Genomic DNA, 22,715 nt, shown 5'->3' on the forward strand with positions numbered 1-22,715 from the left:
AGTAGTGCATGTGCCGTTTTATAATGATAAACACAGGAATTATAAATCCATATACATTGGTTATTTACACAATAAATTAAAAATATAAAATGGTGATATTCAAGTCTAATAATTAGGTGAATGATGAGTTTATGCATGATGTTACAGTAGTGCAATAAATGAAATCCTTCAGGGAAGGAATGTTGCATCTAAAGCAGGTTAAATGATGAGACGCTGTGAAAGCATCTCATCACAAAACAGAAAAGGCATTTCTATTATGAGTGTATAGCATCCACCCGGTGTAAATGTCAGCTGTTGTTTTTTTTAATGTTCCTATTTAACCCTCCCACTCCTCTTCGTCTGAAGAGCAGCAGGTCTTGAGGCATTCAGGGATGTTCCTGTAGGTGAGGAACTCGAGGATCCTCTTGGGGAGGGGCAGCGCCTCGATCTGGTGCGTGGACACCGAGTGGCGCAGGATGGATCGGCACAGGTGGCACAAGCTGGGCACCGTCCGGGGAGCCTTCCAGAACCTCACGTGGCCGTCTCTGGTTCTGCCAGGAGACAGACTGACATGGTCAGTGGTGCAGTTACACGGTGAGGGCGAGAAAAGGCCGAATATTCTGAGGGAACCTTCTTTTCTTTTGAAGGGTCAGAAATGGAAGCGGTTTCTGGTTGACGTTTAAGCGATGGATCGTGTGTGTGTGTGCAGGTAATACTCGCACTATTTCAGCTACTGACATAACAGATATTTGAGTGAAGAAAATTTCCAGCAGAATTGTGTATATAGATATATATATACACACACACACATACATCCCACAATGCAATGCTCCATTTCATTAGATACATAAACCACAGTAAAAGCTTCACACATCAGTGGCAGTCAGTGATGTCACAAATGAGTGTAGAGTACTGCAGAGCAGTTAAAGGAGAGACTGAGGCGACCACGGACTCGTTTCCACACGTGGATTAAAGTTACGCATCGACAAATGAATCGTATTTTATCAGCGCCTGCAATTGATCTCGTTTTTTTTCAATTACCAGTGAATCTATTGATTCTTCTTTCAATCAATCAACTGATCCTTAAATTGTCTAGAACCATAAAAACTGCTGATGAGACCAAGTAATCGTCAGGCTTGTTTTTTGATGAAAATTTAAAAAGCCACTTTTTTTTTTTTTTACAATCATATGAAGCCAAAAACCCAGAAAATCCCTTCATTTGTTCATCTGGAGCCAAATGATTGCCGCTTTGCCTTGATAAATCAAAAACGTAATGACATCTAGAAATTAAGTGATTATTAAATTATAATTATGCTTTGAGTTTGGAGCATGTTTAGCATTCAAATGGCCAGCAAGGAAGTCGTTTTTTTTTTTTTCTCTCCATCATTTCCATTGACCTCCACTCTGACCGATGATGTGAAATTCATCCTCCACACCACCATGCAGTCAGAGCATCTCATGTGAGTGTTAAATAGCGCTGATCTCGGGAAGATTTTGTTTTTTTTACCCCGTGGCGACCACGCCCCCTTGTGGATGGTAGTTGCAGCAGAGTCCGTTGGAGTCTCTGTCCCTTTTGGTCTGCATCACCATCCCTCTCTCTCCCGGCTCCCAGATCCTGAGAGCTCTGCAAACGGAACACGTCGGCCTGAAACCACTTGTCCAGCGTGACGAGCATTTCCACGATGTGATATCATTCAAACCGCTCACCTGTCGTCAGTCACGATCGTCAGGTGCAAACCGTTGGGGGAGAACTGTATAGCTGATATTTGGTTCTGCCCGTAATCTTCAAAACAATCCCTGCGGATAAAAGACACAGAACCGGTTCTGAGAATATTGCTCTGAATTAAGGGGCGGAAGTCAGAAATTCCACATGATATATAAACAATAAACAAGAAAGAGATGCGAAATCAGGCTGCGCGGGACATTTTTTTTTTTTTTTTTGATTTTATACACTTTATTAATCCCCGAGGGGAAATTTCTTCACTACAGCAGGGGGGCTCTCAGGGGGGAGATGCTGCAGCAGGCTGCCACTAGCGCGGCGCCAGGTAACCTGACCTGAGGTGCATGTTTTTGGATGACGGGAGGAAGCCGGAGAACCCGGAGAGAACCCACGCAAGCAGAGGGAGAACATGCAAACTCCGCACAGAAAGGCCCAGGACCGGATTCGAACCCGGAACCTTTTTTGCTGTGAGGTGACAGTGCTAACCACTGCACCACCGTGCCGCCTTACAACACCAGGACACCGTGTCAGATGTAAGCGGTGATGGTGACGGCGTGAGGAGGTTTTGGTTTCCAGCTAGAAACTTCTTCAAACTCATTTGCACTTTGCTGGTGATAAGAGCATCAAAATAAAACGCCGAAATTGTTCTTTCGAGTTTTGTGTCCGAGACCGTTTACCCTAAAGTTATTGGAGATGCAATGCGCAGTCTTAATATGCATGAAAAAAAAAAAAAAAAAAAAGTGCAGTCTGATAGAAACGACAGTGTAAACTTACACCAGCGTGGCCAGCTTCTCCGCTGTGTACGGGTCCCAGAGGTCGATCCACCAGCTGTAGCCGCTGAAGGCTGCGGTGGCGAGCACGGCCCCGTCGGGGGAGAAGTCACAGGACGACAGGAGGTACAAGGTCTTATGGTTCTCTCCCGCCAGGTTCCTGATGAACGTGTACGACCGCAGACTCCACAGACACACCATCTGATCACAGTCAAATCACGCGGGGTTAATGAGTCCCTGCTGCAGTCACTGTAGGAGCTGCAGCGCTGCAAAATCTACTCGTGAGATAGTCATTGATGTTTCAGCTTAAGTGTCAACACGACACGCAGGAAAACGCCTGAAGAGACATTCTGATCCTTGATTTTGGTGCAACACAATGTGAAACTGTCCGGGAACCAAAAGGTGTTAAATTAGCAGTTTGAAAAGGAGTGTGAAGAAAAAAAGACGCTAAACAGACGAGACCAAACACGCTAACAAGCTCGCAACTGGAAAGAAGTCTCTTATAAGCTATATTATTGCTTCGATAGACCCAAATATCAAGACTGTTTGTTTGTGTACTGCAGTGTCTGGCGATGCCCTGAAGGCAACGCAACAACTCACTCTGTCAAATCTGCCCACAGACGCGATCATGCTGCAGTCGGATGAAACGCAGCAGCAGCTGATCCAGTCTTTGTGCCCAGAGAGCACCTGCACCTTTTTACCTGAAACAGACGGCAGTGAACCGGATGAACCACAACACAAAGCACAAGACGGGACATCATCAGCTCCCGCTGTAGAGGGGAGCATCTGCTGGCTTTAACCTCGTGCAAGTTCACCAGTAGGTTGAGTTCAGTTGGACTTGACGGTGATGGTATTAACACGGTAGCGGCCCGTTATCCTCAGCCGGTACCGGCTTGGCTCGACTCTGCTTCCTATTTGTGGTGATCCATCGGGGGGGGGATATTATAATAGCAGGTACTTTCCACTACAAAGTACCTGCTATTATTATGGGTATCTCCTCCTCCGAGGCTCCAAACGAACCGAGTCGATACTTCAAACATTGCAGAGCTGCAGAGACCCGGTCCGATGGTCCGATGGTCGATGGTCCGATGGTCCAACAGACCATCGTTGGCTGCGTGGGGACGTCCACAAACTACTGGAAACTCACCGAGCTCCTGCTTTTACTCACTGGACTCCAAAGCTCGTGTCAATGCAGCTTTCATAATATTGCAGTTTTATGCAGTGTCGCCATAGCAACCTGGGGGTGCTATTGTTGCATTCATAAGGCCACCGGGAAGCGGGAAAGTTTCGAGCTCAGAGTGGGAGAAATCACCTCAACTCAACTGTTGAACCGGGAATCTGACACGAGGAAAGTCTGACGTTTTTGAGAGCTCTGAGAAGCAGGTGTGACATCACTCCAACATTTTGAGGGGAAAATGAAGAGATTTTACTGAATGCAAAAAAAAAAGAAGTCACTTTATGTTTAATTTAGGTCGTACTAGTTAGAGCAGGGTGTTCTGCTGTCCATCGAACTAATTACTAAATTGACAGACAACGACACGTGCTAACAACGTGACCGTTACTTTGCTGCCGTTGGTTTGCCGGCTGTTTGAAACGTCAAGTGTTAAAAAAAAAAAAAAGACGTAGAAATGTAGAGTACAAATAATAATGACTTCATTTCGTCCCTGTAACGGTCGCCGTGGGTGACGACTCGTATGTATTCAGACAGCAGATTTCCTGAGGGCTGCCTCGTTGCCTCTTCGTTGTCGTCACGTGAACGCTCTCAACTGGGAAGTCGGAGGTAACCGAATAGAACCGTCCCACTTCACAGCTGCCTGAACGCACCATATCTGCAGTGGCACATATAATCCGGAGGAATATCTGGTACCAAAAGCGAGTCGAGTAGAGATGGTACCCGTAAAGGGCTTATGAGAATAAGCCGGCAGAGCTGTGAGAGTTGTTTGGTGACACATGACAGTGAGGATTAAATGGCTTTATGTTTGAGCAGGAAGAGTTTAAGGGTGCGTTCAAGGCTGCTTAGGACATTTCACATATCAGTCAGCTGCTGAAAAGGATTGCAGTTGTGAGCAATGTTGTCTGCAAACCTGTAACTTGTACAGAAGTTACATCTGTGGTCTTTAGTAATGGCCACCCTGAAGGGAAACACCTGCTATTTACGTACACAACAGCATGTTTGCGTTGCATTTAGATAAGTAAACACGAGAGTACGATTAGTGAAAAGGGTTTAGTTGCAGAAGAAGCAGTGAGTGTGGACACACCTTTGTGAGCCAGGTCCCAGATCCTCAGAGTCTTGTCCCGAGAGGATGATATGAGCGTGAGCGTCCCGTTCTGAGGGAACACCAGGTCCCTGACGACGCCTTCGTGGCCGTACAGATCAAACACAGCATCACCTACAGATGCAGCGAAAGCAGCTTACAGTCAGCGTTGCCGTTATTTCTCAACACGGCGCACATTACACCCTCACCTGAGATAGAGAACTCACCTGTTAACACGTTCCAGATTTTGATCACCCCGTTCTCCAAGCCTGTGGCCAGAAGCAGGTTCTCTTTCGACGGGGTTTTTGCTGGACGCGCGGCTGCAGCTGATTTTGGAGGCCGGGGTCCGAAGGCGAGCCCCCACACCGGGTGGTCACAACTGAAGCTCTTGTCTCCTCGGTCGGTCTCTCCGTTCTGACTCTCTCTGTGGGTGAGAGGAGTCAAGAGTGTTGAAACCATAAAAAAAAACCTCTGATGTAGGCGGTGTGAAGCTACAGTCCATAATTAAATGATGCTGCTGCGTTAAAGTGCTGCAGGACATCAGAGACGCAACGAAACCGAGCAACCAAACAGTAAGATCATTACTACTGACAAAGTGTGAGTTTGCTGGTTTCTTTACCTCGGACGAGGAGGGTAGGACACTGTATGTTTTCTGAGCAGTGCGTGTGTTCGTCCGTGGGATTATTATAGAAACACTACTGATTTCCATCGAACTTAGTGGACAAGTAAAGCACGGTCAGGAAGAACCCTATGAAACCCCGGGAAAAGGGCCTTTCACCGACTAAATGACACAAGTCAACGTGCTAGATGGTAGTAAAGTTCAATAGGAACAACACATATAGTCTATTGTAAAAAAAAAAAAAAAAAAGATGAGTCCATAATACAACACTCATTTACAGATATGTACTTGCTGTATTAACTTAATAGAGCAGAGCACTTGGGGACAGTTGTTTTATAGAGGAAAACAGAAACAATTGTAAATATGTCCACCTGCAGTGTGTAGTGGTTGCAAATTGGTTTCCCACAGAACGGTGGATTATTATCTTCTTGATTTGAATGTATAAAGAGAAGTGGCTACTTGTATTCCTCTACCTCCACACTGTTTTTGATTGTTCCCAACTTCCACTGCTTTATATTACCATGCGCTGGTGTGTGTGCACACGAACAAACCTCAACACTTCTTCAGTGCCAACTGTGCTGCACATCCACAGTTAGCAGAGACAGTAAATCAGTAAAGCTGAACTTATTCTCTTCATCACATCTGTTTTAATCTAAATGAGGACACGCGTTCGCTACGCTGTATGTCACATTCATGCATTTAGTTTTTGGATGTTGATGTGTGGACCTCTTTGAAATATTTTATTCAAGTTAAACAATGTTTAAAGTTAAAGAGCCGAGAGGTTCGATGTACAGCATTCAAAACTAGATATTCAGGGAAAAGTGCCCGGCAAAAACATATTGTATGGAGACCCAAAGCGTCCAATATTACATAAACAATTAGACTTTGTAAGAAATACAAACAGACATGCATTACAAACGTGATATTGTAAAATATATAGATATATTTTAATTAAAAGGTATTTGAATTATTTTAACAATAGCTGAGTTTATTGCACACTTTATTTATTTTTAAATGTGTACTTTCATAAGTCTGTTTCTGTTGCACAATCACATTTTCCCCACTGAGCATCGAGTGACTTTTACTTCAGTCGAGATCAGCACACAACTGAATCTTATGTACTCGTGATTATTTCACGAGTTTTAATTTTTAGTTGTTTAATATTGAACACTTTGGAGCTGCATCACATAAAGGCTACTCCACAAACTGCTGCTGGCAGTAATTGGGAAGTTTATTATCTTTCTGACAAGCTGTGCAAAGTAAAAAAAAAAAAAAAGAAGAAGATCATTATTATTATTGTGAGGTTATATTTTCATTCTTTACGTCTAATGTGTCAGCGACTATACCACGTTAACACGGAAGTCAGAGTAACGAGGGACACTTGAACGCATCGTGGGTGGATTAAACGTCCAGGTACACGTACTGTGAGTCGAGGGGCCAGGCGACCACCCACACGATCCCGTGTCCCATCGACCAGGCGAACCAGGCGCCGTCCGGGGAGAAGTCCACGCTCCACGTCTCACATCCCGCCCGGTCCAGGAAGCACGGAGGACGCCTGGTCTTCAGCTCCAGGAGGAGAGCCGGGTCGGACGCTGGAGACGGACAGAAAGACGACGTAAATTCATGGTTTGACAGATTCATCCTCCGGACGGGTCCCGGGTCCCGGACCCGGACCCCCCCCACAACCCCCCCACCGCCTCCCTCCTGGAGGGTTTAACGTCCAGAGACCGCTGCCTGGTTACGGTTGCGATGACAACAACGAACCGCTCCGCCGTGGAGACGTTACTTACAGGACGGCTGCAGCTCCAGGTTGTTTTCCGTGGAGCACATCGTTCCCCTCTTCGCATTCTTCGCTTTATGGCCAACTTCCTGAGCGTGTCGTCCCTGCGTGACGGCAGCCGGCCATTTAAAGGACGGCGGGGACTTCTCTTAATGTCCGCACAGAGCTGCGACTCCTCCGCTCGTCAGACTGTGAAGAATGCGAGACGAGCTGGTTTCCTGTCGTCTGACTCTCTGACCGTCGGACGCGACGTTGCTCAACGTCGTCACGTTTTTCTTGCATTACGTAACCTCAGGCCACGCCCCCTAGAGATGACAGCGCATGTTGACAAGCCCTCTGGGCTGTTGCTCATTATTACAGCATGACGTGTGCTCCATGTTATCCGGTGCTGTCATGATTAAAAACAACAACAACAACAACAACAACAACATGATAGTCAGCTATGATTGTAGAAATCACTATGATTTGTTTTTTTTTTCTTTTCAAATAAGAAGTCCGAAAAATATAGCAGCACGTGACAATAATTTGGGGTCCGAGCAATAAAAGACGAGAAACACGTGGAAGTAAACCACGTGCACAAATATTGTTGACCAGCTGTTGTTGTCCACGAGCCTGTTGGTGGATGGATTTTGGTGAAATAGAGAAATGACAGTAAGATCTTGAATATCACTGTTGTTAGCAGCGGTGCCTCCCAGCATCAACGATCTGGGTTCAAGCCCATGAGATGAGTTCTTTTCTTCTTCCGTTCTTACAAAAGCATATACTATATATAATTATTTAATCATCTAAATCATAATATTTTGATTTAGATGAACAGTGACTGAGGTTCGCTGCATTATCTCGTGTAAAAAAGTCATATTTTAAAAAAAGTATTAATGGGAGTATTGGGCGATAAAGTTTGTGGTAGTTCAGACTGAAATTCAAGAAATCGGTCAATATTAAATAACGTTTTAATTATTTACAACCATAAGTGGTCAACAACAAAAAACAGCTGAATCTTTTCAAAAGTAAAATGAATGATAAAACTGACTTGAAAAAGCATTTCCTCAGTCCAGTAGCTATCTCAAAACAGTTTCTTTAATTGTAAGGATGGACTTCAGAAAGTTTATGTATTTATGTTAGTATAAAGCTGAACCGTGGGTCAGACCCTGGCTGACTGGAGCTTGAGGATCAAAGTTATTTCTTTTCTGGTTGTTGTTTTATAACGTTTTATTCCTGGAGCTAAGGAGCTAACTGCTACCATCAACCAATAACAAAAATCTTTCAAGCTGGCTCTGTTTGCAAAATAAGTCCTCGACACTCACAAAAAAAACATGCTAAGTTTGTGTTTCTTAAGTTTATTGATTGTTTTTTGTACCATTTGTTTTCGCACTCGTGTCGATTTTGTTTTTCATCTGGGTGCATTTTGTATTTTTAGTAGTCACACCTCGTACCTCCAGCGGGACTCGAACTCCCAACCTCATGTCGTTGCTGCGGGCTCTGAAGCGGCGCCTCCTGATCCTCTGAAGCGGCGCCTCCTGATCCTCTGGACCATCTTCAGCACTGAAGAACAAAGGACAGCAGAGGAAGTGGAACAGGAAGCAGAGTTCACAGAGAGTCCAGCACCGCAGACGGAGGTTTGTTATGACGGGATTCACTTCGCCTGCAGTCGCAGGTAGAAAGACTCAAACGTTTGGTTTTCTGCTGGGAAACGTGGATCACAGCTGCTGCACCTGCGGCTTCCTGCTGACTCAGCTCAACAGGTAAAGCCGCTTCTCTGCCAAGGAGGGAAGTGATGGTTCCAATCCAACCTTTTTCTGTCGATGGTGATTAAACACGTGGTCAATAATCTTTTGGTAAAGTTTAATGAAATGTTTGTGTAAATAAATAAACTGTTGTCCTTACAGTAGATATTGCGGGAAGATATTTAATATCGCTGCAGACTCACTGTTTGACCAAACTGAACCCCTTTGAAAACGATACGTCAGAAGTTAAACGCGTTAAGTGGTTTTACATATTTTAACAAATACGGTGAGGACTTCTGAATTGTCTTTAGGTTGCAGTCAGCCAATGTTTCGACACAATGCAGAGGATTTAAAAACATGTGATATCTCGTGTCCAAAGAATATCTGCATGAGTTATAAGTTGCGGATATAGAGATGTAAACCATCAGAAATACTCAGTATTTGAGTAAACACGTGGTTACAGTCGCAACATTATTATAGCTTACACTTCTACCTTTGTTTTTGGCTTTCGACTCGGTGTCACAAAGAAATAAAATGTCAGAAATGTTGTTGTAATCACGGAAGAAGAATTTAACTTTAACAGACACGTCAAGCCAAAAAAAAAAGTCTACTGCCATCTTAAACACAGAATTAATAATTCATGTCTGAACGCACACTTATGTTTCCAGCAGGCTGGGTTTTAATGCTGGATCTCCTTTTAGCAGCATCGTGCATTATTAAAGCCCCTTGACTTTCTTTTGTGTTTTGGGTTGTAAAGTGTTTTTAAATGTACTGAGACGTTCTCTTCATCATTAAAACATCTGAATATTTACATTTGATAAAACTGGCACATTGGCTTTGAAAGTTTTCTGAATAAACATAAAACAATTCACTGTACTTTCCTTCGTGGTTCCATTCATTTAAAGCTTTCTTCTAATCTGGATTTAATATTTTCTCAAATAAACATTAATTTGATAAATTGTCAAAGAAATTCCATTAAATACGACAGAAGACAAAGTCAAAGTCTGACAACTGACGGTGTGGATTGAACGAATGTTTGGTGTTTTTTTTCCATGAAAAATGGCGTAAATTATTAATACTTTGTAATAATAGTTGTTGAATAATTTCCTGTAAATAAAATAATTAAATATTTATTTAACCATCATTGCTCTTAATTTCAAGTTTCTCTTTCACATCTAATGTAAAGCTGGTTGGATTCAAGACATTTTTAGAGAGTCAGTTTGTTTCTGACGTAATAAAAGCGAGTTACCAACCGACTCCACTACATGTTTTTGATGGTTCTAGTTCAGAGCTTCATTCTAGACCAGGATAGTCAGTGTTAATACGCATGTTTACAATACAGAGAAGATGTTCATAAAACAAAACAACACACAAAAAACATAGAGAATCCCTTTTTTTTTTTTAAAACAGCGTCATTTACTGCATCAATCTCACATTAAAAAGTCTGTACAATCAAATCAATCAGAAATTATCTTACAAAAAAATTCAAAATATTTTCTTTAGAAAATAACAAATCACAAGAGATCTTATTTTTTTTTAACTTTTTTGTACAGGTGTCCTCCACCAATTCTGTTCACATTCTCATTGGGAGTAACTTGCAGTCACCTAAAATGAAACATTTATCTAAAAAACACCCAACACCTAAAATGTTACGAGATCCTCCGGCTCTTCTGTCTGTACAGTATCTTCCTGCTGCTGCGGGCTCAAGTCAGCGGTTTCTGCATCCTCATAATCACCTGAAGAAAAGAGGCACATTTTCACAATCCAAAACATTCAACTACAAACTGTTACAAATTGCCACGCTGAGCTCGTACTTGACGGGATCCGATGTATCTGGACAAGCGTTGTGTGGCATCCGTTGGTTATCGGAGGCAGCCGGGGAACGGCATCTTGAAAGAGCTGTTCGTCATCGGACTCCACCAGACTCAGCACGTCTCCTCTGTCCTCATCCATTTGCCTACAGAGTAAAAAAAAAACAAAGTATTATGACATTGGAGTTCACCTGCAGGTCAGGAACCAGGCTGCATGATAACAAACCCCCGAGACTCCATTTCGCCTGATACCAATCATCAGATCGTTGTTGGCAACTGCTTTTTACACGTTATTGTGTCAACATCCGTGTCCAAATTCCAAAGAGGCTTAAGCAGGTTTTGAGAACACACGCAAGGAAAGTGACCAAATTAAAATGTGCATGTGCACACGAGGAGGCTCATGTAAGAACTCATTCTCACTATCGAACTGATCCGACAGTATTAACGTAAAAAAAAAATAATAATAAAAAATGGAGCAGTTCTCCAACAAAACCAGAGAGGAAAAGAAAAAGGAAGGAGGAAAGAAAGGAAATAAACAAGGCTTCAAATTCTTCCACAAATCTGCTCTGGGAATAGTTTCAACATCAGGTCTCAAGGATACACATATGAACAAATGTAAACAGCATCAAAACAAAAGTCTTTCCAGGGTACCTTTCGGTTTACTCCAAGATGTCAGTGTGTAAAATAGCTGATTGATTTGGGCACATTTCTTCCACAATGCACTACAGAAATTTAGGAGCTTCTTAAAGCTGGAAAAAGAATCCTAACAAACTACGATGGAGGTTTTATTGCTGGTTTGAATGACGTCTGTCAGTAGATTTTGTTTGCATTCTTTCCTTTTGGTACAAAGATCTATCCAGATATTACCAAATCCATATTCAATGCAAGAATATTTGGTTCCGCGCTCTATTGAGGATTGTTTCCAGTCGTTGCATCCTAATGAGCGCAGACCTTAACCTTCAACCAATCAGCATTGACCACCATACACCATAAGTTGTGCACTGAAACTCTGCCGCCGCCGCGATTGTTGCAACGACTCTTAACATCTTCCCACCAGCCAACCCCACTGGTCTCCGACTGACCCTCCCTTTAGAGTAACTGAGCACACCTTATTGGGAACGAGGCTTCCAGACTATAATGCAATGAAGACTGAACCTGTGAGAAGAAGGTGGGCGGAGCCAAGCTAACAAAGCACAAAATGTACACATGGAAGTATTGTTGACTCACTTTAAAAACCTAATACAATAGAGAAAAAAAAGCTTAGTATGAAAAAGATGTGTTATGACTTGTACAGGTTTTAACTGCAGTGGTAGGAGGTGAGGTGTTTCCATGAATAATAAAAAAAAAACAACAACATGGAAATTAACATACAATTAACTACTGAAGAATTACTAAACAGATTGCCGCACAAAAGCTGTTTTTAAGGGCTTTAACTGTACGGATTCAGTCGGTAAGATGAGCAGCGTGAGATAGAGAAGTAAACGTGAGCTACTCACCCAAAACCGTCTCCTGAAACAGAACACGACAACAGAAATCGTTAAATCAGTGCATTTTCTCACACGGTTCAACAATCCAGATGTGCGTGAACACAAAATGCGATGTGTTTAAAAAGCCATTTGATGCACGCATTTTGTGGTTTCTGTGCTTCTGCTGCAAAGACAAAGCAAAGTTTACCGAGGCAGATCCGGTGTCGGCTGGAGTAAACGTTTTTAGCTACGATTACAGCCAATCCCACGATGAGCGCAGCGATGAAGACGCCGATGATCGCCCCCGTGTACGCGGAGGATGCTGCTGAGACCAAACACAACCACAGGAGAGGGTTAGGAGGCGGGACGTGGGTGCAGCAGCAGGTTTGTCAGCATTCCACAGGTGGAGCAACACCTGCAGTGACAAGCTCGCCGTTTACTCCATTCACGTGTGGCAAGAACTGTTCAACCTGTTTACCGTTCATCGTTCCCTCTGACGGGAACTTTTTTTTTTTTAATTTTTTTTTTTTACCAAACTGCAAAACCATGCGAATAATATTTCATCCCAAACTCACTCTTCACCGTGAGGTAGACTTCCAGCTCGCGGACACCCAGCGGGTTCTCGCTCCGGCAGAAGTAGACGCCTTCGTCGTCCTTGCTGATGTTGAGGATGGTCAGCTTGAGGATGGGGCCTTCCTCGGACAGGACGTACTTGGACCCGGCCACCACGTTGTCCTGCTGCAGCCCTTTTCTCCACGTGGTGTTGGCGGGGGGGACGGACGTGGCCTCGGCGCAGGTTAGAGTTACGCTGGTCGCCTCCAGAGCCGTGACCAGCGGCTCGCCTTCAGGGAAAGGAAGGTCTGGGACAGAGAGACGGACACGGAAATGTCTTCAGGTTCTTCTTTTTCCGTAAACATCACTTGTCTGAAGACTCTTTGTGCAATCAGGGGTTACGTTTTTACTCTAGTCGACTCCATAAACCCCAAAATGTGCAGCGAAGCATTTGGTTGATTGATTTACAAATGAAACAAATTCAATCATTGATTGTTTTTGAAGGAAGGAAGAGGATCAGTAAATACGGCACGACAGCCGGGAAACTTCACAGCATAAACACTGGAAACAGTGACAAACATGGAGCCTGGCTCTGACCGAAGGTAACAGAATCCACCTCCCAGCCTCACCACGATTGACGCTTGTTTGTTTAACCGCTGCTGTCAAAACACTGAAGTGCGAAGTGAATATTTTGTGGGGCGGTGTTCGAGCGAGCTGTCTCCAGACTTAATTACTAACCGTCTCCCGGCAGCCGCCCCATATTTGCTCTACAAGCATGAGAGTGGCATCAATCTTCTCTTCTAAGTCCCAACACGGTGAACTATCCCTTTAAATTATGCGATTCATTTTTTGCTGCTTGATATTCATTTTGGTTTTTTACTTCTTCTTTTCTAGTGATGTTTTCAGAACTAAAGTAGCATTAATGTGGTGTTTTATGAATGCTGAAAGTTTCTCGATGGCAGTTCTGGCTATTACTGTTAATTAAACCGTTATTTTTTGGGGGGTGCTTTATTCCACTTAAAGCCGGCTGCTATTGATTAATTTTCTAAATATTTTCTTGATTAATGGTTTAGTGTATAAAATGTACAAAAAATTGCACAAACCAGTAATTTAAAGATCACCTTTAAGCCTTTCCTTTTTTTTTGGTGTTCACATTATTTTGGCTCATTTGACTAGTTCTGATCAACAATCCAAACCAAGAGATATTCAATTAAGAATAAGCTTGAAAAATTAGAGAGTTAATGGATTATTGAAATGATTGTCAACTAATTGAACTATTAGATTTTTTTTTCAGCTGTAAATTGGTTGAATCATTACTTCACTATACCGATACATAAGAAGTCCATTTGGTTACTTATTACATAAGAATATGTCAGAATTTCACCGACAGATTTCTGGATCTGGTGTTCAGGTTTTGGGAACCATCAAAGACGGCTGATAAAACACCAGCGACTCATTTACGCTCACACACTTTTGCATCACCTCATTGTGCGGCGTGTTGAAAGAGAGTTTAATCTCCGGGGACTGCCTGGTTAGATGAAGGGAAGAAGATTGTTTGAAGAAGGCCGTCATGTGATGGTAACTGTTGCAACACTGAGTGACTCACTAACTGTCCACATGTCCCGCATGCAGCCCTGCGTCCTCATGGACAGACTACCGACTGCCACTTCAAATCTAAACTGAACTAATTATTAGAGTATGAATTAGGGAAATGAAAAAGCACCTTATTATTAATAGTGTCACAGTGAAGTGTATACAGTAAGGAGGGCACTGGGATAAAGACATGGACAGAACGGCCTCATTTCTGTAGTAATGTAACATAATGAGTGAATCAGTTTTCCTCTTCTGAACACTGACCTGAGTTTAAGACAGGAGGGACTTGAGGTATATTTGATCAATAAGTAGAGTATGACTCACTCAATGTTCTCTGACAAAACAAATTCTCCTCCTCACATAGTTCACGTGATATTTAGTCATGTTGCAGATGTTGTTTATTTGACCTCGGTTTTTGGAGGGAATAATTCTTTTGTTGAAATCGAGCATGGTGACCAGCTAATGTTGGGATTAGCATGAGGGTATCGATAGCCCTCAATGAAACCTATACATAGTTTAAAACACCTTATTTGACAGGTCCTTACTTGTTGAAATATTTTCTGGGAAGTTTCTTGGAAAGAATAATGTAATGATCATTTCAAACTTATGAACTGTACCATATGAGGGGCTGCCCTTTTCTGCATTGCTAGATATGAAAGCAACTCTGTTACTATGGTTAATCTCATTTTGTTTTCCTATTTTCTGGTTTGTTTTTACTTTACTCAAATCTACTAAATGTATAGTTCTATTCAAGCAGTGGTCATTGGGACATTTCTTTTTACAATTTGGGTTAACCGACCCTTTAACTCCAACATCGTCACCAATCGTTAGAGGCGTCTCGGTGGCCTCTAAAGTGGAAAGTACATAAATGATTCAGCAGCTGCTCATCTCGGGATTGTTACGAGGCTCGTCCCACCACCACGTGCTTACTGAGGGTAAACGAACACGACTTCTCTTGTCCCGGGCCGAGCAGCGGGTGCCGCGCCGTGCACCTTACGGTCTCTCCGTCGGACAGCAGCGAGCGGTTCAGCGTCACCGACAGGCTGTCCGTCACCTGGAAGCCACCGCCCTGCCCCCAGCGGAGCTCCGGGACCGGGTACGCTCCGAGCCAGCTGCAGCTGAACTGGACGCGCGACGGGTCCTGTGCAGACGCCCACATACAGTCAGGGTGTCTGTCGGGGACATCTGGTGAGGACAAATACAGATCGTGAGATCGGTTGTTCTGCAGATGCTCCTGGAGCTGAGATTACCGACCCGCCAACAGTTCATTGTCCTGAGTCCCTGTGATGTTCTTTCCTCTCTCTGCTCTCCCCAACCGGCCGAGGCAGATGACCTCTGAGCCTGTCGGAGGTTTCTTCCTGTTAAAGGGGAGTTGTTCCTTCCTACTATTGGAGGCTTTTTTTCCCTGTTAAAAGGGAGGGTTTTTTTTTTTTTTTCCCAAAGGCAACTACTCATACGGGACTTGTTGAATTGTAGGTTATTTGGTACGATGCCGTAAAGTTCTGTTGGAAGGACTCTACTGTGTTAAGGAACCTGAAATAACTTGTGTTTTGACGTAGCATTGGATAAATAAATTGAACTGAACTGAATACACAGTTGTATTATTTCCTCTCCTGTTCACCTCCTTACACACACACACACACACACACACACACACACACACACACACACACACACACACACACACACACACACACACACGCGTATGTGTGAAACACTGCATGTCATTTTCTTGCTGTAAATCACTTTCAGCTGCATTTCTTGTATGAAAGATGCTGTCCAAAAATAAAGTAAAATTTTGTCCTTTGTCCAGTGAAATACAGGAATATCTTCACCAACCCAAAGTGTCTGTCCTTGTTGTCCCCCTGAGACGTGTTTTGGAGACCACTACTCACCACGACTAGACGGCCTTCTTTTCACAGGATTTTTGCTGATTAAAGCCGAGTGTTCATTTCATTTCATAGCACCTGACCCTTTCCATTCATCCAAAGCGGTATATATTTATTTTTATTTTACTTGTTTTTGTGTATATAGTCTGCGTGCGTGTGTGTGTGTGTATTTATATATTGCTCTTATTTTTTTTCTAAAATAATTATTTTTATCCATCTTATTTCATGTATAGGTATATGTAAATTATTTCATTTTGTGTGCACCTTTTTGTGTTTCTTTGCTGCTGCGACGACTAAATTTCCCCACTGTGGGATTAATAAAGTCAAAGTCGAAGGCGAAGTCTGCTTTTTCTTTTCAAACTCTCTAAACTGTGATGAAGTTGTGTTTCTATCTCAGTGAACAAAGCTTGATGTATTGATCTTCTGATCCTGAGGCCTGCAGTCATCCTGCTGTTTAATCCGCTGTTCAACGCTGGATTTGAACACGTTTGTGAAATAAACCTTTTGTGTGAATAGAAGAAGTCTTAGATCTTTTACTTCAGCTCATAACAAACCCAAAACCAACACGTTGTGTTTCCATGTTTGTTGAGTTAAAAGGGTCATGAGCAATCTCAGGAAGTCAGCAAAAACACAGCAAAGGTTGTGCGTTGGGAATTCAGGAAGTTCATTCATTGTATTGTTGTCATGACTGAAAAACACCCGGAACCTTCTGACGCTGAAGAGAATACCGTCATTTTTACAGAAGATGTCATCACTGAAACGTCTCAGTCAAACGCTGTTTGTGGCAACATCTGACTGAAACATTTTCAATCAAAGCTGCTCTTCTGCTGACTCGCCTGACATGTTTCACTCGTTTCCATGTTGATCTCTTTTGACTCTCACTCGTCTTGGTCTCAGCTGCTGTTGGACCATGACTCATCTTTTTTCCTTTCCGTCTGAACTTATTCACACACACACACACACACACACACACACACACACACACACACACACACACACACACACGTTCCACTGGCTTCAGTCAGTGTCGACCACAAGCTTCTATTTTCTGACCTTTTTGGTGAAAAAACCAATTTGCGGTATTCTGTTCATACCAAAATGTATCGGAACAAATAATAAAATAAAAGTCTTGAAAGTTATTTTGTATTTGGATGAAGTTCTTCTTGATGAATCTGCTTTTGGTAAAATAATCAGAACGATGTGTGGTGTAATGTTCTGTGTGGTGCACAGAAAAGGTATCAAGATATTTTGAGTAATACCGAGCCGTGGGCCCAAAATGTTGCTTTGGAAACCTTCTTCAGTCCTGACGTGAAATCAAATCTGACAGAGTCTCCTGCTCGGTACTTACAGTACACCAGCAGCTGTCTTCTGTCTGTGGATGTGTTTAGAGAGACGGTGTTGACGGCCCTGCAGATGTAAACTCCCTGATCGCTGGGCTGAAGGTCTTCTATCCTGAAGTCCAGCCAGGATTCAGAGGTGAAGGCCAGCGACTGGTTGCTGGACGAGGCGCCTCTGAAGGCCCAGGTCAGGTTCTGAGACGGGTAGGACGAGACGGAGCATTTGAAGGAGACGGACGAGCCCCGGGGGGCGACTAGCGTCCCGTTGGACAGCGCGGTGGTGGGACTGATGGATGTGGATACATTTCCTGGTCCACCTGGGAGAAATGTTTGCAGTGAATTACGACCGTGATTCATCTCATCTGACAGTATCCTGAAGAGGAGCTCAACGTAAGGTAATAATTCATGGGATACGTGACTTACTTTCCTTACTACTTAAACAAATCACATGATTAGTAAATACTGCAACTTGGCACATTTGCAGAAGTAAATGGTACAAAATAAACACCCTTATTTTGAAAGGGCTTTTGGTCACAACTGATGCTAACATAAGTACCAGTAGAAAGCATCACATATTTCAATGGTGTCTGATTCATGCAATACAATTCCATTGTTTTCCCAATAATAAAAACATGAATTGAAAATGATAAATAATTGTTGGTTGCATCATACCAGGGCAGCTGGAAGTATGATTCTCTTATTTTGTCTTGGACACCATCATCCATCACACATACAGCGGCAAGAAAAAGTCTGAACCCTGAGGAACCAATAGCATACTAATAGCAGTATTTTGGCTTGCTGTCATAATATCATCATACTGTTCTGCAGCGTTATGGTATGACGGATGTTACCAGCAGCGTTGGCTAGTAACTACTTACATGTAAAGGAGTTTATGTTATTAAATTACAAAATAAATCTAATTGTAATTTTTTTGTTACTGAGAAAAAAAACATGTCATTAAATTACAGTTACTTTTCAAAGTGTTGGTGATTATGAAGGGATTTATATCTGAATACATTCCATGAATATATAATATTGATTCTGTTGCTTTGCATCTTTTCACCAACCTGTATTCCCCAGACACGCTCCACTCATTCACCAAGTAGGCCTCCTGTTTAAAGCCTTGTTTCTGATTGGCTCTCTTGTTTGAATTTGCACCGCCTCTCATCTGCCAATCAAATCAGTGAAAGCATTGCCCTGAGCAAAGGTGGGCGGCCATGTTGTCAGATAAGATGAAGAAATATTTAAAGAGAGTTATTCAGGAACCACTGACAGAAAACAGTGGACAGCATTGATCGTTGTTTCATGACTCAGCATGAAGTCGACCTGAATGTCGACCTTGCACGTTAACATTTTTCCTTTACTGTTTGAGTTGTGATCGACATACTTGTGATTTGTTTCGTGGTATTGCTTTAAAATCCAAACTTCTCAATTTCATTCCAGTTATATTGAAGAACGTTTAATAAAAGTTTGACAGTATTCAGTCCTGAGCTCAGTTGGGATGTTTACAATGACTAGTTCAAATTTAGTTTTTAGGACTGTTCAGCTTTAGTTCCTAGTTTAAAATATGTGTTAAACAAGTATTGAAAAGTAATCAAATGGAGCAAACTACATTACATTGATGAAGTAATCAAAACAGTTGCATTGTACCTATTAATCTATAATAAATGACATTTCATGTGACCTTCCCCACACTGGTTACATATGTGTAATAACAAAATTAATCAAATCAATAACAAAATATGTTCAGCATTTTGTCATATTGTGAAGAATATTGTTACCATGGAAATACCCTGAAATACCTTGATATTGTTTGAGGTTGGTCTCGCTGTCACCAGATGAGTATCCAAACACTTTGAGATGACGTTCCCGCTTTAATTCATCACCTTCTGAGATCTCGCACACGTTTTGTCTCACATCAGCAGTTGCTTCTTGTGAACAGCAAACTAAAAACGTTTTGTTTCTTTCTTTATGAGTCAAAGTCGATCCAAACTACACCTCCAATCTCTGACTTTCATCCCTGACTCCACTTTTGTTGACGTCATCATGGCTTCGGGCTTCACATACTTGGACGATGACTGAACGATGTACTCAGAGTGGACATGAAATACGCAGTGATGTTGTGTAGTTTAAATATATTGTTCAATAATGTCACTTAGATGAACATCTGACCGTATTTTGATAATAATTTATAGGCTAAGTTAATGCACATAAATAAAATGTTTGACTTCTTTTTCTTGCCCCTGTCGATACAAGTCTCCTGTTACATTACATTTCATTTATCTGACGCTTTTATCCAAAGCGACTTACAATAAGTACATTTCAGCCATGAGGGTTCAAAACCCAGAACAACAACAATCAAGAAAATACACTTTCTTCAAGAAAGCCAAACTACAAAGTTCTCTCAGTAAGTGACCCGTCTGCTATGTTGGAGAACCAGTTTGTCTTCAATACCAAGATGTTTGATGGACTTCTGGAGAGCAACACCAGGTCCTGTCATCACACTGGAATCGGTACCGGTCATATGCGTCCACTTACCGGTTACCTGGAGCAGCACACGTGCCTGGAAGGTGCTGTTTCCGGGCAGCGTGGAGCTGCACAGGTAACTGCCCTCATCTCCAGGCATCACCTCACGGATGGCCAGACTCCCGTCATGCTGCACGGCGAGGCGCCTCCCGGCGGGAGGAAGGCTCGCGGCGACCTCGAGTCCATTTTTCATCCACGTCGTGAAAGACGGTGTTACATTACCGACGGTGTAACACGGAAGTAGAGCGATGTCGCCCGGTGCGGCTGCCAGGGCCGTTTCGGTGGAGCCGCTACCCGAAACTGCCGCTTTAACGGGAGAGGAAAGAGAAAAGAAAGCCATGAAACTCCTCTGTTCGAGCGCACCTGTGTTTTGTGAGCGTGCGCGCAGGTACAGCAACTCACCTGTCGCAGAGAAACACAGGTGGAGAAGCGCTGCAGCTGCGACTATCTTCATGATAACGTCCCTACATCTCCCTCAGATGTCAGCGAACAAAAGGCTTTCCGGTCCAAACCCGTCTGACTAGTCCACCTGCGGGAGGCCGTCTGTGACACGCGGTGACAGCCCGGGCAGCAGTCCGCCCATCCCAACCCGCTGGAGGACCAGAGAGGCAGCAGGTGACCGTCTGACGGGACCGGACCTCTGCGGCAGGTTCAGGACCAGCTGTGTTTACTGGAGCACGCTGATCCGGAAACCTGGGCACGAGGACACCACACCTAGAGCTCACCTTGTTAAAGGCACAGGCACAACATTTTAGACTACTTTTTGTCGTTAGATGATAAATTAGCGGTCTTTCTTTCTTTCTTTCTTTCTTTCTTTCTTTCTTTCTTTCTTTCTTTCTTTCTTTCTTTCTTTCTTTCTTTCTTTCTTTCTTTCTTTCTTTCTTTCTTTCTTTCTTTCTTTCTTTCTTTCTTTCTTTCTTTCACTAACCTGACCATTATACATTAAAAGACTAAAATATCACAAAATAAAACAAGTAATATTAGTATTATTACACCGCACATGCACTTATGAGACGACTAAGAACAAACAATATGACATCATTATAACACTTTCTTTGTTTGTTTGTTTGTTTGTTTGTTTGTTTGTTTGTTTCTTTCTTTCTTTCTTTCTTTCTTTCTTTCTTTCTTTCTTTCTTTCTTTCTTTCACTAACCTGACCATTATACATTAAAAGACTAAAATATCACAACAAAATAAAACAAGTAATATTGGTATTATTATTTTTTAGATTTTTTTTTTTTGTGATTTTATACACTTTATTAATCCCCGAGGGGAAATTTCTTCACTACAGTAGGGGGGCTGTCAGGGGGGAGATGCTGCAGCAGGCTGCCACTAGCGCGGCGCCAGGTAACCTGACCTGAGGTGCATGTTTTTGGATTTATTATTACACCGCACATGCACTTATGAGACGACTAAGAACATGCAATATGACATCATTATAACACTGGACGGTGGTTAAAGTAAACTACATTATGAATGAAATATAACTTAAATAGCAGTGATGTTAAAAACTCAGTTCTGTATAAATATTCCTCACATATTAACAATATGTGTAAAACAGGTCTCTGGTAGGAGGTATAGTCCAGACTTTGGGAGCAGCAGCTGAGGAGCTCTATGTAGTTGCTCCTCTGGATCTCCTTCTACGATCAAAAGCTACATGACAGTCATGAAACGGGACTTGTTTTGATGATTGGCTGCCTGAATGGTTTACTACAGGATATGATAGTAAAATACCAGCTGGGTGGTCCTTTCATTGATTTGATTTAAAAAGACATAAGAAGGTATGTTCGGTATCATCTGACGATGAACGTGGGCCCCGATTGAAATGTCGCCTTAAATAATGCAGCACAAGGGAGAATAATGTACACTGTGTGTGCTGCTTTAACATAGTTACTGTTATTTTCACTGAATAAACCTGCCGTTCCTGTAAAACATGTGCAACATACTGTGTATGTACTCTGGGTGATCAATTCAAATGCGATCCATGCGGGAAACTCTCATTTAGCAGGTTGCATGACTGACAACATGACATTATAAATAAATAATTGCTGATCTAAATAAACCAAGCCTTTGCACTGATGAACGTGTGCGTTCATACCAACTCAGATTCATAGCAATGTTAGAAATTGCTAGAAAATGTCACGACTGTTTATGAAACCGGGCTCCTCAAGTCAACTCAAACCTCTGTGCTAACATTCAAAAATATATTACAACAAAATCGTGTCATGGTGGTTTCAGGTGTTTTGTAGGTACTACAACTAAAACACTATGCAACCATAGACCTTCTCTAACCGGAGGGATAACGATGCATCTTACGAGTGTGGCAAACAGACAGCAATTGTTTAACAGGGGACAAAATATTTTGTAATTCAAAAAGTCAATCACACATTTTCCTCACCAGTCTCTAAACATGGGATGTCTGGAAAGTGTGTTACTGGAGCGCGGGAGCTTGGAGGAGGGACGAGCTCAGCAGTGATCTGACTGACGGACGTTTCAGCCAATCACAATGCGCGTTGTCATGGAGCAACTGCGCCCTCTGGTGGTCGCTCGCAGCGGGTGCTGTTTGTTGCCGTGTGTGCCGTTTACGTGTCGTCAGTTTACTCGGACAGAAAGAAAACTGAATTCAACACACAGCATCGAACAGAAGAAGCACCAAGAAGTTCATTTACTTTTCAATGAACTTGGCATCATAATT

The 22,715-nt window shown here is 42.7% G+C and overlaps 2 protein-coding genes across 4 annotated transcripts; both read right to left on the reverse strand.

Annotated features, from left to right (window-relative positions):
* Nucleotides 1–294: 294 nt before the first annotated feature.
* Nucleotides 295–7,367, reverse strand: wsb2 (WD repeat and SOCS box containing 2). Of its 2 annotated transcripts, XM_069716348.1 has the most exons (9): nt 7,134–7,367; nt 6,767–6,935; nt 4,952–5,148; nt 4,728–4,859; nt 3,070–3,170; nt 2,474–2,670; nt 1,687–1,776; nt 1,487–1,603; nt 295–530 (listed from the first exon to the last, which is right to left on the reverse strand). In XM_069716348.1, the coding sequence occupies exons 1-9, from the start codon at nt 7,171–7,173 to the stop codon at nt 317–319; spliced, it is 1,257 nt and encodes a 418-aa protein (XP_069572449.1). In that variant the 5' UTR covers nt 7,174–7,367; the 3' UTR covers nt 295–316. The 2 variants fall into 2 exon arrangements, with proteins under 2 accessions (XP_069572449.1, XP_069572448.1); XM_069716347.1 differs by lacking the exon at nt 7,134–7,367 and having other exon boundaries at nt 6,767–7,016.
* A 2,882-nt stretch (nt 7,368–10,249) lies between these two features.
* On the reverse strand, nt 10,250–20,707 carry vsig10 (V-set and immunoglobulin domain containing 10). Of its 2 annotated transcripts, none has more exons than XM_069716374.1 (9): nt 20,424–20,707; nt 20,034–20,327; nt 17,507–17,812; nt 15,200–15,454; nt 12,700–12,984; nt 12,333–12,446; nt 12,155–12,167; nt 10,662–10,804; nt 10,250–10,583 (listed from the first exon to the last, which is right to left on the reverse strand). In XM_069716374.1, exons 1-9 carry the CDS (start codon nt 20,473–20,475, stop codon nt 10,489–10,491), a joined length of 1,557 nt encoding a protein of 518 aa, XP_069572475.1. In that variant the 5' UTR covers nt 20,476–20,707; the 3' UTR covers nt 10,250–10,488. The 2 variants fall into 2 exon arrangements, with proteins under 2 accessions (XP_069572475.1, XP_069572474.1); XM_069716373.1 differs by having other exon boundaries at nt 12,333–12,449.
* Nucleotides 20,708–22,715: the final 2,008 nt, after the last annotated feature.

Source organism: Brachyistius frenatus, unplaced genomic scaffold, assembly GCF_029030835.1.
Source record: "Brachyistius frenatus isolate BFR_SWC_R1_liver_20210118 unplaced genomic scaffold, ASM2903083v1 Contig_156, whole genome shotgun sequence".
Taxonomy (NCBI): domain Eukaryota; kingdom Metazoa; phylum Chordata; class Actinopteri; family Embiotocidae; genus Brachyistius; species Brachyistius frenatus.

Excerpts from the sequence above, each read along its gene's own strand:
- wsb2 (XM_069716347.1), bottom strand. The coding sequence starts at position 6,984 with ATGAATCTGTCAAACCATGAATTTACGTCGTCTTTCTGTCCGTCTCCA. Across the intron at positions 4,860-4,951 it reads AATCTGGAACGTGTTAACAG|GTGATGCTGTGTTTGATCTG; the intron begins GTGAGTTCTCTA and ends CTGCATCTGTAG. Across the intron at positions 1,777-2,473 it reads GAGAAGCTGGCCACGCTGGT|GGATTGTTTTGAAGATTACG; the intron begins GTAAGTTTACAC and ends TTTTATCCGCAG.
- vsig10 (XM_069716373.1), bottom strand. The coding sequence starts at position 20,475 with ATGAAGATAGTCGCAGCTGCAGCGCTTCTCCACCTGTGTTTCTCTGCG. Across the intron at positions 12,985-15,199 it reads GTCGTGTTCGTTTACCCTCA|ACCTTCCTTTCCCTGAAGGC; the intron begins GTAAGCACGTGG and ends TCTCTGTCCCAG. Across the intron at positions 12,450-12,699 it reads AGTCTACCTCACGGTGAAGA|CAGCATCCTCCGCGTACACG; the intron begins GTGAGTTTGGGA and ends GTTTGGTCTCAG.